This window comes from Drosophila subobscura, chromosome U (assembly GCF_008121235.1).
Source record: "Drosophila subobscura isolate 14011-0131.10 chromosome U, UCBerk_Dsub_1.0, whole genome shotgun sequence".
In the NCBI taxonomy this organism is placed as follows: Eukaryota; Metazoa; Arthropoda; class Insecta; order Diptera; family Drosophilidae; genus Drosophila; species Drosophila subobscura.
In genome coordinates this window covers 14,418,730-14,437,398 of record NC_048534.1, presented here as the reverse complement: position 1 = coordinate 14,437,398, position 18,669 = coordinate 14,418,730, and the positions used below count along the sequence as shown (strand labels likewise).

At 44.9% G+C, this 18,669-nt stretch overlaps 2 protein-coding genes across 2 annotated transcripts; one reads left to right on the top strand and one right to left on the bottom strand.

Moving 5' to 3' along the window:
- Positions 1-105: 105 nt before the first annotated feature.
- Positions 106-3,912, bottom strand: LOC117901291 (lipase member H-A). The gene is made up of 6 exons (XM_034811986.1): positions 3,852-3,912; positions 2,138-2,279; positions 1,048-1,196; positions 555-989; positions 295-499; positions 106-235 (listed from the first exon to the last, which is right to left on the bottom strand). Exons 1-6 carry the CDS (start codon positions 3,910-3,912, stop codon positions 172-174), a joined length of 1,056 nt encoding a protein of 351 aa, XP_034667877.1. The 3' UTR covers positions 106-171.
- Positions 3,913-8,526: 4,614 nt separating this feature from the next.
- Positions 8,527-9,842, top strand: LOC117900417 (endoplasmic reticulum resident protein 44-like). The gene has a single exon (XM_034810779.1). The coding sequence runs from the start codon at positions 8,548-8,550 to the stop codon at positions 9,775-9,777; it is 1,230 nt and encodes a 409-aa protein (XP_034666670.1). The 5' UTR covers positions 8,527-8,547; the 3' UTR covers positions 9,778-9,842.
- Positions 9,843-18,669: the final 8,827 nt, after the last annotated feature.

Genomic DNA, 18,669 nt, shown 5'->3' with positions numbered 1-18,669 from the left:
TAATTTTCAAAATATACTGTAAATATACCGAGCAGGCAAACGTACTTAACCCCCGCACGCCAAATAAATAACCAGATGTACCTACTAAAGCGCCAAAAGAATACTTTGTACTTCAATTTATTGCCAACAGCTATGATTTACAGTTAAAACCTACTTAGTGACCAGCTCCTCCTACATATCTGTGAAGGGGCAGTGTTTGGCGTACGGCACATCTATGCAAATGCAGCCGCGGGCGCTTGAATAATGAGATTTTGTATATTTGTATTTGTATTTAGCAGTTAAATCTACACTTACTCGTCCGGGGCATCGTTGCCTATATGGTACTCCCGCAGAATGGAGACAAACTCGAATGGATTCGCCTTACTGCTGACTGGCAAACGCTTGGGCCCGCTGAGATGCAGACACCCATTGGGGCAGGGAACGCCCGCGAACTTGTTGTGCTTGTAAGTGGCCGAGGCCAGGTAGCAAATGCTCAGGAAATGCGAGCAGCGGTATTGTCCTGTGGCAAAGTAAGAAATTTGTACCAACAAGACTATCATATTGTAATTTCTTACTGATTGGATTTCCCTTGCAGTACGGTTGAACACGTCCACCGTTGACGCAGTAGTTGAGGTGTCCCGTGTTGTCCTCCTGGCCGAGGTATCCGGCATTTGTGTGCAGAACTTGTATGACACTCGCATCATCGCGGGACAATCGAAATGTGTTGCTCTTCTTTCGCTCGATCAGTGGACGAGCCGGATCCAGTCCGATTATGCGATATTGTTTCTTTGTCAAGTGATTGCTAATCATGCCACAGATGTGGGCACCCAACGAGTGTCCCACGCAGGTAATTTTCTCTCTCACGGCGCCATAATGGGTGAGAAATGCATAGATCTGGGCTGTGCACTGCGCCGTCAGTCTGGTGTTGATCAGAGAGTGAAGGTAACAGGGATATCGCGTCAAGGGCCGCCAGTCCACGGTTATCACGTTGAAGTCACGCGATAAATATGCTGCAGAATGACAAGGAGATAAATCAGAGTGTTCAGTGTCAATGGTCACGTCACTAACCATCCCTCAGGAACTGCAGGTGTACATCGATGGCTGTTCCATTGAAGCCGTGAATAATAAAGACCGTTTCCCGATGCTTGCCGAAGCCACCCTGGTAGAGACTCGTTGGAGTTTTTACATTCAAAGCCACTCCTCGCCGTGGCCCATTGCTGAAAGACAGACGGAAGCGAATTGGTTAATCATGTAACTTTGCAGATTGTCACACATCAGCGACAAAGTATGTTGGGAGTTACTCGTAGTGCCTGCTATTGCTTTCTTTCTGTGTATCTTATTCCTCTAAAATGTGCAACATTTCATTAAGATTATCAATATAATGACTAAACAAGATCACTAATAGATCCAATTAAACAATTAATATCTTCCCTAAAATCTAGCGTTTGGAATCAACGGTTACTAACACTCTTGAAGCTTTTATTTCGCGACATTCAGTGTTGACTGTTATGGTTCCGTTTTGGTTCGTTGTGAACTGCGTTCATCAGCCGCGACACTGGCCGCTATGGTGTATTGTAACGGTGTCTGCGTACCATGAAATTGAGTGAAAAGTCAATATCCCGTTTGTGTTACACAATTATCATTAATCGACTGAACTCCCTTAAGCGGTGCTCATCGTGTAATCTTCCCGAGCATTTAATGCCGCTACGGTTCTCCGAACATGGTGATGCCAGGTGCACATCTCTCGACTGGAGCTGGTGAGCGGGAGTTGTCTGGGGCAGAGTGGGAACCCAGACGAGTCGAACGACTTTGTCCGTCGTTTGTTAAACAGTTTATTTGTCACTTATTAACTCCAATTGATGCCACCATCGAGCACGTTTAGCGGCCAGTGCAGCGGTGATTCATGCCTTGTATAGCTCGGAGCATCTCTGCTTAGTGGGTCAGCGTCCGGTTTGGCGAAACAAGTTGCTACAACCCAATAATTGCACTCTTATTTTTTGGTATTCGCCAGCCATATCCTTCTTGTCACACAACTCTGTATTTTTGGGCGTTGACACACTAACCCGAGCGAGCAGATGAAAGCAAGTTGCCTAACACCTGACTTAGCTTTCTCCCGTCACACAGTACGGGACATCCTCAGCACACCCCCTCAACTTACGGCGCAAACAGACGATGCTCGATATGGGGACTGGGGCAGAAGTTCTTGTCGCGCAGGAAGCAGCGCAAGACATTCAGGTCCAGGGCGCCGCTGTTCAGGAGGTTCTTCCAGTCCATTTGGTTTATCAGCAATGCTTGGACATCTGAAATATGTTTCTCATTTCATTTTTGAATTTTCCCACAACTATACGGGTAGGTAGTACCTTTGGTAATTAGTGTTAAAAAGCAAACCACAACAAGATAATTCATTTTTAGCTGCAGTGGAACCGCGAATTAATTATTTATATTTAAGGATTTTTTTTTGTAAATGAAATTGCATTCAGATATCTGTTGTCCGGGTTATAAATAATTCACGTTTTGTTTTTGCAATTTTGCTTTCACTTTGTTTATCCACGTTGAAGTATAACTTTATTTTTTATGGTAATTATTGAACTTTCAATTATTTTTAAAAGGTTATTAATTAATATTTGTTACTAAGGCCTGAATTCAATTGAATTTTGTTGTTTCCTTTTTCCACTTGTACTTTTCTTTATCTAAACCAGATTCCACTCGACATTTTCCGCATAAATTATTCACTCATCGGAAAGTTGCACTCAGATCACATATGTTGATCGTCGATATCCATTTTCTCTCTTCGTTCCATTTCATCACAATCCTTTACATTGAACTGAATATATTTTTGATTGTGTCGCGGCCACATTGGACAACGTCTTGCACATTCGCGCGCGGCGCTGCGAATGCGAAGCGCGAAAAACGCGAACAGGGAAAATGCAGTCTGCGGCGGCACAACGGCAAAAACTGGCCAAGGGGGCTGGCTGGCTGCTGGCTGCTCTGCCGCCGCTGGTTGGCTTTGCCTTGACTTTGCCTCGCAACGTGAACGACTTCGGGATCTTGTTGCGGCCGGCTGTCTGCAGTGCGACGTCTAAGCAATGAAAATCCACGGCACACGCAACGCTGCACTGACTTTGATTATGAGTTACCATCGGAAAATTGATGGTTTTATCTGCCTTTCCAACTCAATGCCATTGCCTCCTTCATGGTGTCTGCGGATCGTAATTCGCCCTTGTTTCAATTTACATAATATGCCCCCAGAGTGGCAATGCGAATTCTCGCATTTGACATTATTTCTACATAGTTGCAAAATGTTTATCCATGTCCAAATCTTTTTGCACAGCCGTTCGATATAAATGAATGGCTTTTTGGCCTCCACATCGACCTGATGCCTTACATGAGCACAGAGAAGTGAAAGACGGGAAAGTGTTTTTCGCTTAGTCGCTGGTCAATGTTAGTCAACGTCGAGGCATGGGGTCTACATGATTCCGAAAGTAGTAAATGCTTCTTATGCGATCGAAAATGCACTGATAAATATTAAGTTAAAGTTACTTTTTTCACTGCTAATTTCTTCATGCCTACGTTTGAGTTTGAAGTTGGATTTTTGTTTCTCCGCTTAATATTTAGCAAAAATTACACGACTTCAATTGCAGTTGGACCTCACCTGGTAAACAATTGGAATCCTATATACCGCTTGGGACACGTTTCCCATGGCCAGACATGACAGTTGAATGGATTTAAATCGAAGTTGCCATTGCGTAAGAAGAACTGCAACGCCTCCATATGATATTTGGCTACAAAAAGAAATCGCGGACACAACACTTGCTGTTTATTTATGCACACAAATCACACTCCTTATCGGTGGCGCGATCATCCTCACTTACATGCGTCTGCGAGTGGATTCAGGGAAAGTAAAGACAGCAGAACCGTGATAAGGCTGGCCATTACTTTAGTCGCACGAAGTTCGCATTTAAGTCACGTACGAAACAGAGACACATCGGGTTAAATGGAAGGCTTCTAATTGACTGCCGCACTAGCTTTGCGGAGAGCTTTTTAAAAGCTGCAAGAAACAAACGGTTGAAAAACTGCCGAAAATGGCACTCACGAACCCGACCCGACCCGGCTGCTGTGTGACATTGGTTTGTGGGGAGTTAGATTTTGTTTGTCTACAGACTTCGGCATCATGTGCAGAAATGTTGCGTGTAGCCTCGATTTCCATCCCATTGCCTACCAGGCTTCGATACACTCAGCAAAACATCAGAGACCAAAACGAAAATAAAAGTAATTCAATCATCTTTGGCCATTGATACATCAAATTAGCCGCAGAAATATTCTCCATAAACTCCAGTTCCCTATTCTGATAAGAATTATATTAAAGTTTTATTGGTTTTTATTTAAAGTTAAATATAATTTTTCTCAGTTGATTTTTTTTCAGCCCAAACTTTCTACAACAAATTTCTCGTTGTGTTTTATTAGCGACGACAGATTTCAATGGGTTTCACAATTCCTCAATATCATTAATTGGCGTTTGAATTGCAACACTTGGACACCTGCAGGCTCCAGCAGTTCATCCATGCACAGGCGCCAAGAATGCGAAGACTTGCAGGCGGAGCTTTTAGCCCAATAAAACGAGACACGGACAACACACACAGAAATACTTAAATGTAATGAATCGAAAGCTCTGCTGAAAGTTGTGCCATTGATCTTGGTGCAGCGGAAATGCATTGTTAAGGAATACATTTTATTATTTTAAGGTATTGTTATCTTGTGGGAACATTTTTCCAAGCACCTGTAACGTGAGCAAACAATGTTGTGGCCGGCTGAAACAGCTGATTGAATATAATGAGATCGTTGGCCTTATAACACCGCAAAACGAGGCTAAAGTCAAATAGGCAAGAGGCAGCCACACATTTACGGGTTTGATATATGGCCAGGAAAATGCAAATGCAATTGAAAACGAAAACGAAAACTGTGAGGTGCAGTGAGAAGAAAAACGGAGAGCACCGCAATTGTTTTCGTTTTTTTCCATTTCTGAGACTCTGTCTCTACTCTTTTTGAAGACGGGTAAATGGATTACAATATTATTTCTTATGAAGATGGAGAAACCAGCTGAAAAGCCATGGAAAGCGTATCAAAGATTCGTCATTTTCTACTCTTACACCCACCTTTTCGTTGGCGTTTTCTTTTGTCTGTCATGATTGCAGATTTCAGCCAATCTGCTTTAACATTTTCCACCTCAATTGTGGTTGTTGTTTTTGCTTGGTGCATTCATCTGGCCATTGTTAATGCAGCAAGGTGGGGATTGCATAACAATTTCCCTGTGGCTGCAAGTGATACTGAGCTAGTTTTTGTTTGTTTATTACTGAATGTCATCCAATTGCTTTAATGCCAGGCAACTATAATTACTTTTTGCATCTTTATAATTGGACTTGGCACCAAGCAAATTTTATTGGCAAATTTGCTGCAATTTTCAATATCATTTGCAACAGAGAGAACAAACAAATTTTTTGGATCTTTCTTTTACAAATTACTCAATTTGAAAAGAAGTAAACCATAACCAATTTAAGTTTAATTTCGCATGTTCATTTTAAGCCCATTTTCAGCAAAGTTTCGTGTAAATTTTGATGCGTTATGAGGCGTAACGTCTAATGATTTTTTGACTACTTTACTGCTCGTAGAGCGTATATTGTATACCCACTAAATTTACTATTTATATTAATTACAGGTTTAAGTACCGCATTTGATGTTTTTTTAAAGGACAACCGCCTATTTGTGCTCACAATTGGCACTGAAACTTATTTTAAGTTTAACACATTTCAAATTAGCGCCTTCGATGGCAGTGTTGACTAGAGACTAGATGTGATATCGAATATTCGAATGAACACTCTGACAAAAGCTGTCCGCCATGAAGCTGGCTGGACTTAGCGCTGACGCTTACTGCCTGCTTCAAAACTTTAAAACTTTGCTTAAATATTTGATTTGCGATTTCTCACCCCCGCCCAGCTTGCCATTTTCTCTTTCCAATGTTCCTTTCATTTGCTGTTTCTGTTTCCAATGATCCAACCATTTCAATGCATAGTTGAATCCAATTACAATTTAATTTAATTGTATTAGCGCAAAATCGAAGGAAAATGCCATTAAGTAGAAAAAGCTACTGAATCGCCTTTGGTGCTTATGCAAGTGCCAATCAATTTTCCGTTTCCTTGAGAACACAATCAGGAAAAGCTTAGGCCACTTACAGTTTTCTTCGTAGTTTAGAACAGACGCCACCCAGCGATGCTTTTCCACGGCTCTAATCAAAATGAACCATAAATTCCAGCAAGAGAGAGAGAGAGAGAGAGAGAGAGAGTGGAAAACTGCTTGCGCTTTTGTTTTTGCTTTTCCTTTGGCCCAACTTTACTAATTAATTGTGCACTAGAGAATTTTAAGCAAACTCTAAAACTTGCCGGAGTAAAAGCCAGTGGGCAGAGGAAAAAACGTAGGACTGTGAGGTGTTTGGCACTGGCAAAGTTGACTGGTAAATAAACTAACAATTTTTCCTACTTAATTAACAAAATTGTTTTAATGCTCCGCTCCACAATCCCATCCCATGCCATGCCCCACGCTCCACTGAAATGCCAAGTGAGGCGTTTAGCGACGCCGACGGCTGTCAACACAGACAGTCGCCAGGGTAAATGACTGAGCAAACAGCAACTGAAGCATGAGCAGGCACAGACAGAGGCAGTGCCAACCCAACAATTAAACCTGCAGCAGTCATGAAATGCAGCACCAAGCGAGCTGAAAGGATGCTGAAGGAATGATCTATTTACGTTCGTAATATTTTCCATTAAGTATTATCGCTACTTATTCGTGGCTTTGTATGCCGCCAGAGCACCAATTCCTTGCATTATCATATAAAGCAGTTTTCCGCCAAAGAATCTCGAATTTCGAATGCATTGGTTGGACAATATCTCGCTGTGCCCCCATTGGCCACTTGGCACAACAATAAATCGCGCATAACTGGGTGCAGCGCAGCTTATGAATTGCATTACAAAGTCGCATAAATTGTCGTATTCGCAGTGCGCCAAGGAATGAGCAACAAATCGCCTGGCGCCCAAATGCATCTATCATCAGCAAAAAGTCGCATTCATAGCGAAAATTCAATCTGATGTCGCGGGCAGAGCGCGGGAGTTATGCGCTCAGAGCAGGGATACTGGAAGGAGCAGAAGGACCCGCGAGTGGGCGTTTAGTCGGAGGAGATGGCGTTCCCGGTTGAATTATGCGGACGCTTTGACAAGCTCCTTTTCCGCTCAGCTTCCCATTGACTTTTAATGGCTGCGCCTCGCATTATTGAGATTTGCAGTTTATGGATTTATTGGCCAGCCAGAAATGGTTTATGCAAAGCCAGCAAGACGGAGCGAAGGTGAGGAAAGGAATTTCCATATCAAAGAAAATGGGTTGGTTATCCTTTTGGCACTTATTGTGGATAGATTTAGCCATGTTTTTGCCATAAGTCAAGCATAATCCGCTCTTCAACGACTCCCAAAGAGTTCAGCTCAATTAGATCAGAGACAACCCTCACAATCCCACTTCCATTCTGAACAGCTTAAATGTACAGCCTCCAGTCCTTTCGTGAGTCTATCAGCGAAGGATTTACACAAGTTAATTAACACGCTTGTTGTTGCCTAACCCCCAAAAAATATATTTAATGCCCCAGCCAAGCCATTCATAATACGAGCGGGCATATGGGAAGGTCCTGCCGTCCCACCTATGTCAACCAATGGGCGGACAAAAAGGACAATTAAACCCTTTGCAAAAAGCCAAGCAGCAGACAAAAGGAAGCAAATACCAGCCTCTGGGTTGGCTGCCCCGGGGGCAGGAGCTGTGAAGGTCAGAGAAAATATCGACGGGCAGGAGAGGCTGAGCCAACAACGATTTATTGGATTCTGTCGCCAGGATTTTCACCACATTTTATCGTCTTCGGCCGGACTGATGCAATAAACAAGGCTGTGGCAGAGTTTTCGCATTTTCTTAAGTAAATTATTGCAGAAATCGACAGTCAGTCAGGGAGACAAGAAGGCGCATTCAGACAGGCCAACAACGGAAGGCAACGGAAGCTCAAATGGGCGCAAAAATGTCATTAAACGGCAGCCACGACTGGGCTCCGCCCCTCCATCACCCAACACCGCCGGAGTGCGCTGGAGTGCGGGAAAGTTGTTGTTTCCGTTTCCGCCAGAGCATGGGTCCTTTTGAAATGCCAACGACAAGGACAACGACAACGACAACGACATTGGTCTCTGCCCTTGATCCATCCGTCCACAGCTGCTGTTCTGTGTGCCTTCTGTCTTGTGGGGCTCGAAGCTCATTTGCGAGGTTGCCGGTGCAAATATTTGCTTAGCCCTTTGCCAACCCGCTCCAAAACGATTATCGGAGTGGGCCGACGGAAGGCTGCTGTTTGTCTGTTTTCGTTAGACATTTGGCCGATGCTTAAAGCCTTTAATGACTCACAGAAAGGAGTAACAAAGCAGCCTCCCAGAATATACAACAAATATTTAAAGTTATCTAACAACTCGGTTTGTCACTTATCATAGAAATACGAAAATGAAATTATACGTTGCCGGCTTGCTGCTCTTGCAGCTCCTCTGGCACACACTGGAGCAGGCGGAGTTGGTGCCATCTCCCGCTGGCATCTCGAATGTGACCCAAATCAGCGCGGCGAACATCAACAGCACGCTGTCCTCGAACGAAGTGCTGTTCCTCAACTTCTATGCGGATTGGTGCCACTTCAGCAAGCGCTTGGCGCCCGTTTTCGAGCACGCTGCCACGCAGCTGAAGCTGGAGTTCCCAGAGCCGGGCAAAGTGCAGCTGGGACGCGTGGATTGCGTCAAGGAGGTGGCTCTAGCTGATCTCCATGATATACAAAAGTTCCCCACGCTGCGGCTGTTCTACAGGGGCCAACCGGTGCGCCGGGAGTATCGAGGTTTGAGGACGAGCGAGGCGCTGGTGAAATATGTTAAGTCTCAGCTGCGGTCTGCAATTGTCGAGTTCAATAATTCGGAGGATCTAGCCGAGATAGATCCTAAAAGGCGTGCCGTCATCGCTTACATTGCGGACACTGAGAATCCGGCTTATGGGATCTTCCAAATGATGGCTGATCGCTTCAAAAATGACTGCGACTTCTATTTGCACATCGGAGACGATCTGGATCCGGATCTGGAGCACAAGGGAGCAATCCCCAGGCAGCTTCCCGCTCTGGTGTTCCGTCCGGACGTCGCCCGCACACACGGACAGGATGAATTCTATGCTGGAAGTCTCGAGGATCCCGCGCAAGTAGAGCCTTGGACATTGGCCAAGTGTGTGCCTCTGGTGCGGGCGGTGAACTTTGCGAATGTGGAGGAGTTGATCGAGGAGAGGCTGCCGCTGCTGCTGCTCTTCCACCTGCCCGAGGACGACGTCTCCATTAAGGACTTCAAGGCGATTGTGGAAATGCAGCTCTCCGATCAACGGAGCAAGTTCAACTTTGTTACCGTGGATGGCTGGAAGTTCGAGCACTCCGTGAAGCACATGGGCCTGAGCGCCAAGAACTTGCCCATCATAGCCATCGATTCGCTCAAATTTATGTATCCGTTCACAAAATTCTCCGACATGTACATACCGGGCAGGCTCCAGCAGTTCATGCAGGATTTTAGCAGCAACCAAACCGTTGTGGATCGTAAGATAATTGAACAGAATCCACCCAGAGATGAACAGAATCCACCCAGGCCCGTGTCCACCTTCAAGGAGCTGGGTCCGTCCAAGCATCGCTATACGTTGCTCCACGATGAGCTCTGAGCTGCAACCACATTCTGCATTTGATTTATCAATAAAGTTACCTTAGATTGAGTCGCTCCTTCGATGCACTCTTTAATCTCTTGATGGATTTCGCAGCACTTTGTTGGAGAGTGTTGTTCAGGCAGCAGCCGCAGAGTGGAACTTGGAGAAAAATAGTTTACCTTGGCAACACGGCCAAGAACAAATTGCCTGCAACTAAACATAATGGTTAAACAGACACCTGCTCGAGGCTTCTACTCCACTCTGGGAAAATCACTTGAGCGGCTCCCACAGAGGGCTGCCACTCCTTCTCTGTCTGCCCGAGTCGATGCTCCGAACAGCTTCCGACTCCCTCTCAACATAATTTGCTGTGGTTTTGCATTTACTTTGCATCTCAAGCACGCTTCAGGCCACGGCTGATGCTGCTCCTACAAGACGCCAGCCGGCACTCGGCACTCGGCACAGCCGAGAACCAGCTACGGATCCAGTTGGCATTAGCCCGCTTGCTCCTTGACTGCAACAGAGGAGGCTGCTGCTGGTGGTTGTGGCTCTGTGCAGTGTCTTGTGCAGCTCCTTGCACTTCCGTTTTCCGTTCTGGCTGCCCCTTGCGACCTACCGCTCCGGCTCGAGCCGAGCGATTCAGTTTGTTGGTTTCTTTGTCCTGGCTGCACTTTCATCCTGTTTGCAATCACTTCAGCTCCGTGGTTGCCCTTGTGGCGGAGCCTCAGCTTCAGCTGGGGCAGGATATGCCTTGTCCTCCCCTGTTTTTGGGGGCTTGCTCTCGGCGTTTCTTTCCTGTTTTGGGTTTTTAAGTTGTTTGCCATTTGCACAAACATATGCGCATATCTAATTTGCAATTGTTTTTCCTCAGCAACGGATTTGAATGGCTTAAAACACACTGCACGAAAATGGGCGCGATTACAAATGGTTTTACGGTGTTCCAGTGTACGTTATTAGAGCTATTAAAACCATTCTGTCCGTATGAAGACCTTCCGCAGAAACAGATTCCATTTTCTCCACCAAGAGCCACATGTGGATTAGTGTTGTAATAAAACTAGTAAAATTGTTGTGCTGTGCTCGATCGAACATGTATGCAGCCTTGTCTTTGCCTGCGCCTCCGCCTTGGGACGAAAAGAAATAGAACAAGATCGGGTCAGTGGCAGGGGAAGAGGGGGATGTCGGGAGCAGCTTTCATAATATGTACTTCATAACAAAGGACGTAGAAGATCAGAAGTTTACCTTTATTGTATGGAGCTTCTAGCACGACTAAAATATAAGTATGAACGTCTTCCACAGAAACAGAATTCCTCTCCTCTACCAAAATCCACATGTGTATTAGTGTCGTACCAAAACTAGAAAAATTGTTGTGCAGTGTTCGCTCGAGCATGTATGCAGCCTTGCCGTTGCCTCCTTCTCTGCCTACGGGCTCCTTGTGTAGCTTGAACACATTAACCGTTGGCAAAACAAGTTCGAGCTCATTTACACGAAAATAAGTGGAACAAGATCGAGGAAGAGGCAGAGGGGGGATGTCGAGAAACAAGCGAGGGAGACGGCACAGAGGGCTGGGCTGACTTTTGTGAAACTATTTTTACTTCGTTTTTAATTTAATTAGCACTCAATTTGCTTGGGTCCTGATGTGTGTGCTCTCACTTTACTCCATTAGCAGCCGTTTCTGAGGAGGCTGGGGGTAAATATGATTTCCAACTTTTCGCTTTTCTTTTGAGGCGGAAAAGGCAGGAAAAGTTGTGCGCTGCCTCCTCCTTTTAATTAAACGCATTAAAATGATTTGCATTCGCCTGTGCAAGAGGTGGCAGCAACGGTAACGGCAACGGCAACGTCACAGGCAACGTCAACGGGCCTTTGTGTCCCAGCTCCTGCAAAATGTTGGCACTTATTTAATTAAGCTCAATTTATTAATTGTTGGCCTCCACACAAAATGACTCTGCCATCCCTGGGGGACCTGCCAGCTAGAAGGCGGAGCCTTCATTTGGCTCTAGGATTAGAATCGGACTGCAAGCATGATTGATTGTTCGAGCTCCGAGGCACACCAGCCAGTGGGAGAGCCGCCCCTGGTCACTTGGGGGTCTCTGGTCTGTTGACACAGGTGTTGCTGGCCTTTCATTCTGATTGTAATTGTAATTTTTCAAAATGAGTTCTGCTGCGTTCCCTAGGAAAAGAGGGGAGACTCGTGTCTGTTCGCCTGACTTTGATCTGTGTCCTCATTGTGCGTCTCATGACAATTGTTTGCCTTCCGCTGAAGCTCTGCCATTCCTTCTCCTTCTTCCCAGCTTAAGTAAACTTTTCTGCATTCTCTGTTCTAGGAGAGTTTTCTCGAAAGTCAACTTTGAAGTTGGTTGGTGAAAACATTTCTTTTTAATGAGCTTGTTTCCCCAGTCACTCCTTCGTGGCGCAAATAATATTCCCATTGGTGCAGCGACTTTTTCCAATTTGTGAACTCTTCGATAAATACATACCATTACTAAAAGTTAAAACAAAAACAGGTTAAGATATCAACTCTCGGAACCTAATATTTCCCTTCAAAGTTTTCGACTTGCATCGAAGCCAGAATCTTCTAAATCAGCTCAAACATATGTAAGTAGTGGAGCACAACAACGAAAAGCCACATTTATTCTCTTTTATTTGCACTGCTCACTGTACATCTATTTATAGAATAAATGCACATGTATAGATGTATGTATGTATGTACAGATGCATGTATGCTTACGCATGGCAGCGGCCGTTCTCTCGTCTATCTATCCCGCCTTCTTCATTGCTGCAGCTCTCTCGCGCTCTTTCTCTGCATCCATCCAGCAACAGCCGCTAGCTACCTGATCCAACGCTCTCTTTCTATCGCTTCTTTCGCTCTCTCTCGCTTCTAGTGAAAAAGCTCATTAGCTTAACTGTACTGTTGTACTGTTGTACTGTCTCAGTGACAAAGGTTCCATTCGCATAACATGATTCTCAATCAGCTGGACCATAGAATAGTGTTAGCTTCCCTTATGTAAGGATACGTAATAGCATTTCTCCCCTTATCAATTGGAACTTCTTGACCGAGTAATTATTTTACTCTACTGCAGGTAGCCAGGCCAGACCCGTTCATTGACTTCCATAAAAAAGCCAAGCAAAAGTTGGCATAATTTCCGCCACAGACCGCCCTCACTCGAATATTCACAAGCCTTTGGAGCTCTCTCAATTGGCCCCGGAAGTACATTTATTTCACAGTCGAATCAATAAAAAGCCAATTAAAATACAGTGAAAACCCAGGCAGAAACAACAAAGCGCCGAGACTCATCAAAGTTTAAGTAGAATAATGAGCGGAAGGGGCGCGTGCTCTTTACGACCATAATGATAAAGGCGAGCTGCCCTGAATGAATACTACGGAACCCAGAAACAATATAACCCACCATGGAGGCACTTCACAAAGTCTGCAAGTTAAAAAGTTTCGTAAATTACGAGTACAGCATCATGGAAATGCGTGCCAGTATTACTCGTCCATTGATGGTTTCCAGTCTAGAAATTATTGATGTTTCTTGGTTCAGTTTTTGCTCAAATCAAAGCCTGCCTTTCAGCTAAATTTAAGCCATAACTCGACTGCATATCGGTGTCATTCCTTGAGCTCTATTGCTCTCCACAGCTTTTGCCGGGTGGTGCTTCACCCTGTCACTGGCCAACACAAAAAAACAAAACTCCCAACAGGGGCCTGCGTTTGAATGATAACAACAAGCCCCGTGGGGAGCATACAATCCAAAAGAGAATAGGAGCGTAGAGTGGCAGAGCTGTGGCAATTAATCTTTACAATGGCGTACATGCGAAATGGAGTTCATAAATTCCAAGTCACAAGCCACACACGAGAGCTGAGTGCCAGGGGCTGGCTGGTTCGAGTGGCTCGGCGTGCATGTAGTTCCATTTCAAATTGGTTCCGCGGTGACAAGTGTGTGGTCGGACAAGCAAAGGCAATTAAAGCCATCATTTGAATACATCAATTCCGTCTTCGAATATTCCATACTTTATTTAATGTTTCACATTGTAAGCAGCACATAAAAAAAGCAGACTTGCAGCCACCATAATGCCCTGATGATATATTGCGGGTCGAAAGAGCGTCTTCTGTGCGCCTATAGATTTATGGGGGAGGGCAGCCAGCAACCGGTCGGTTTGCTTGCGGCTTATGTCTGCATAACAAATGCATATAAATATCACATTTGTGCACAATTTATTATGGCCTGACCCTGTGCTGTGCTCGGCATTATCCGGCTGTCCCTTCTGCCTGCGAAATTAGCTCATTTGTCTTGTTTTGTGCCGCTTCAGAACATACTCGAAGTTGGGCTTAAAAGTGTAAACGAGCGGGCGTAGAACTTGAAAATGTTTATAATGTTGTGTGTGGTTTTCCGGCACACACTCCATTCGGGTTCTCCTTTTGCATAAATGAACAGGGAACGGGTCGCCCAGCCATGTGAACTCCGGGCTGCTCGTATTTATTGGGGTCAGTAGTCGGGCCAGACTCGGGTCCAACCAATGGGTGTTTATGGGTTTTATAAAACTTTCATGCAATGTCTATGCTCTCAAATCAGAGATGATAATTGGCTGGGGCACATCAACAGCTGAGCCCGTGTCCGTTGCATGCCGTGAATCTAAATCGATTGATTATCCCGGCAGAATAGCTTACGATTGCCCCCAAAAATGGGAAAAGGAGTTCCATAAGCAAACATGCGAAAATCTGTAACTATAAAACGAACTTTGATCTGTTCTAACAGCAAATATTTGCAAGTTCTAATCGGGTAACTTTGCAGCTCAAGTAATTTCCAACAAACACCGTTGGCCCGGCTGTTAAGCGATGCAAGCCGGAAGTGAAGCTGCCGCCGCTGCCCAGAACAACATTAAAATACCGTAACACAGAAATGTCTGCGACTTCTACTACTTCTTAAGTTTCCGTGGCCTCTCCGGCAAACGGGAAACTGGAAATGGGAAACGGGAAACAGCTGCTGCCGAAAAGGGAGCGAGACTCTTCCGTGTCCACATAGTTTTTAGCACATTTTTAGCATTGCAGCAGACTCGACTGCACTCGATTGGCAGCAGGATAAAGTTTATTTTTTCCAGCTTCTTGCCATCAAAAAGGAGAGAAATAAGTTTTGGGCACGGAACTTGTTAATTTTCCTCTGCAAATCTGTCAACTTTCGGTAGAGAAAATGGGAAAAAATTCAAAAATTCAATAACAAGTGGGAAAGTTTCTCGCAAAAAAGTTTTGCATGCGAGCTACGACGAGTATGATCCGAGGACACACTTCCAGGCTGTAGGCTCAGTTGGTCGCTCTAATTAAAAGTCTAGACTCTTGGTTGGGGCCACTTTTTTTCCAGCTTATTGTCATCTTCCCCATTGTCAATGCCCACCCCCCTCTGGCCACCCATTAACCACAATTTCCAATTCATCAACTGGCGTGCATTACCAGGAGCACAGTGCACATGCGGCCATGGGTCCATGGGGCCTTGGGGGCATGCAAATGTTATAAAGTTAATTGCCATCGAAGGCCCACCTGCCTCTCGGCCATGGTCATGGGTCACTGCCTGCTCGCTGCGGGAAGGGATGGGACAACATTGTGTATTCCATGTGTGGCCTTTGTTGTTAGATAAAAGCTTGGGATGGCTGGCAAAAGGGCGAAGGGGCTGTAGGTCGACTTTTGGTGAATTTCTATCATTTTTAGGCATTTATCTTTAGGAACAATAAACAACTTTAAGTATCAGTAACTATTTATTAACACTTCTGGGAGTGTTTATGAGTGCCATTAAATAAATTAATAAACTGTTTCGTTCCTCCTGCTAATGGAAACCAACTGATTAAGCCCCGCAATCCTTTGATGATGCGCATGTGGGTTCGTTTTTTGCGTTTGCCAAAGTTTATGCTGCCGGTTTAAAAACCACAAAATTAATTGCATGTCATTAGCAGAAATCTATTAAAAGCCCCGAAGCGCAGCGAAACTGATCCGCCAGCCCCCTCTCCCCGACTTAAATGCCTTGGCAACAAAATAAACAGTTAGCGCAGAGACAGACGCAGACACAGACAAGGGTGCCCCACCCCCAGCAGCAGCGACCCAAAGCTCTTAATCGATGAGCTTTCCTCCGCAGTCGCAGAGCGGCAACGGGATGCACATTTACATGCCGTTGAATGCAGAGATAGAAACGAGTGTGTGCATGTGTGTGTGTGTGAGCTACGTGGTCAAACCTCAAAAGAGCTCATTTCATTGCACTGCAACAGACTATCGAACTCTCACTCATCTGTGAGCATGGTGGCTCCATTCATTCGTTCCAGTCTCCCGCTCCCAGTCCTTTTCGCTTTTCGCTTCTTCAATGGCTCTTGACAGCCTCCCAGGGTGGGGCCTGCTCCCTGCTCCGTGTGTGTGTAAATACGAGCACTAATGTCCAATGATTAAATTTTAATTACCGTGTGCACAAATCGAGTTTGGATTCGTTTCTGTTGCGAAATTCTCTTGCAGTTTGCTGCTGCATTTTTCAAGTCTCTATCTGCAAGCCATTTTTCATCCTCTCGAATTGATGAATGGAGCAAGAATACTGGAAATGGCCAGTGGAGGGAGCTGCACTTCATTTCATTAACAGGTTCAGAGGATTTTCTGGCATGCAATGGAGCTGCTCAGTCTGCAAATAGATGAAAATAAATGCAGGTAAAATATATTGGATTAGGGCTCCACTTCCACTTAATTTTCTCACATTCAGCTGCAGCATTTGTTGCTGTTTTATTTATTAAACACGTTCTCTAGCCTCTCCACTCTCCGGCACAGGATGCTGGTTCTGTGGTCCTGCCCGGGTACGTGTGCATACCAAATGGCCTGCTGACCGACCGTTTGTTTGTGGCCTCAATAAATCAAGCGGAATTAAGTCATCAATAATGAGCAGACATAAAGCAGGCGACTGAGCAAAGTTGGTAGCCGGCTTCCAGTTGCGTGGAGTGCGGCTCGTACTCGCTTGTTGGCTGGCAAAGACATAAAGAAATGCCAATTTGCTGTGCAATATGCTGCGCACTGTATGCTGGACCGTGTATTAGCTCTGGACAAATCCCCATTATGGGTGTGGCTAAATTGTGATTAGCTTCCAGCAAAGAACTTTCTTGAGAGCCCCGTGTGGATGCTATTCAATCGTTCGCATTACAAAATTTGCTAATTACTCAACACAAAGCTGAATTCAATACTTTTATCGCTGCCAGCTATACCGGTTATGGAACCCGGATTGGCAACAAACAATTGTCTGCTAATGAACACGAAACAGCGGAATGAAAAGATTTTCGCCGGATTTAAGATACACTTCAGTAGAGCATTGGGGCAAGTGTCTGCTTACAATTGCACGACTCTCCGCAAAGGGTATTAATCCATAATTATTGTTTGTTAGTCAGAATTTGTTAAATATGCAAATAAATGCAAACAATAGCTGGTTTTTGTGTGAAAAAAGATCTTGTAATTGCCTTGAATTTTGTTTGCTAATTGGGGGTTTTCCTTGCATTTACATACCTAAATACATACTCGTACATCTTTACATACATCCGTACATACTCGTACATCTTTACATACATCTGCACATATGTAGATGGTTATTTCAGGAGTGACGTCGGCAAGACGTCATTTGCGACCATTCCTCGCGTTCAATCAAGATGTGCTGGCCTTTCGCTTCGTGCGGCCTTCCGCTGCTAGACAAATTCATAAATATTTTAATTACAATTTGAGCGAGTGTCGGGCCAATGTTGTTCCAAGTAAAAAAGTTTCCCACTGCAAGCAGCTCGCGAACGGGAAACGGTTCTACAACGTCATCAGAAACGCATAGCATTCCGTTCCCGACAAAAAGGGAGGAAACGGGAAGCTAACTTTTTGGCACAAGTTCAGCGAAAGTTTTTCTGCAAAGCGAAATTTAACTAATTCCATTATGCATTGCAGCAAGAAAACGAACGAAAAAAATAGAAAGGCATTTGGAAGATGTTAAACAAAAATGTGAAAACTTTGCCCTCGTTGGTGCCGCCTTTGGGCCAGTAAACACTTTTCAGTTTAATCGCGAAAAGGTGGAAATTTCAACAAAACTGCGCTGCAGTTGCGCTTAGAAATTGACGTGGTTTTTATTTAAAAGGTGCACAGAGCCTCAGTTCGTTTATTCTCTGAGCTGTGAATTATTTAAAGCTGAAGCTGAATGCCGAGAGCTTGTTTTTCTAAGCCAAAAAAGAGTTTTCAGACTGTATTTGTTTTTGAAACATTTATTTTCATGTTCCGGGTGTGTGTCTGCCACCGAACCTGCCCCAAAAAAACCAGAAATCTTATTTGCTAACAAAATGAAATCATTAAGCGGCTTTTACTGTCAACAGAAATGGCACGGAACCATTTCAAAAGCCATTCGCAGTCAGGCAGGCAACAAAAAGGTGAGGAATAAAGAATGAAATCACACGGAGCAAAACGGCAGAAGAGAACCCGCTGAAAACTGCCGTGCAATCGAATTGCAGAGACAAACAAAAGGAGCGCGCGCGCTCGAGGGGAGGCGCCATCCTGTCGACTTGTTGCCACAATAAGCGACACGATTCCGTTCCCAGTCAGTTCGTCAATTACATTGATTTCGTGTGCGGTTTTGTTTGTGCCTCACCTGCCCCGTGGCCCACATGGCAGCGCGGTATAAAAGTAAAGCGGAAATGGGAGCAGAGTCTAACCGGAGCCGCAGTCGTCATGGCCATTGTCACCCTCGGCACCTTTCGGGCGGCCTTGTCTGTCTGCCGTTCAATAATACAAAGTGTCTCCAGGCTGGGCTCCACGCCGCCTTGGCTGTCAATATTTTTGACAATTTCCTGCAACAACAAGCTCGATTGATTGACTTTTTCTTGCCACCATTTTCATTACTATTTCCATTTTCTGATGCTTGTTGTCTGGCTTTTCTTTCC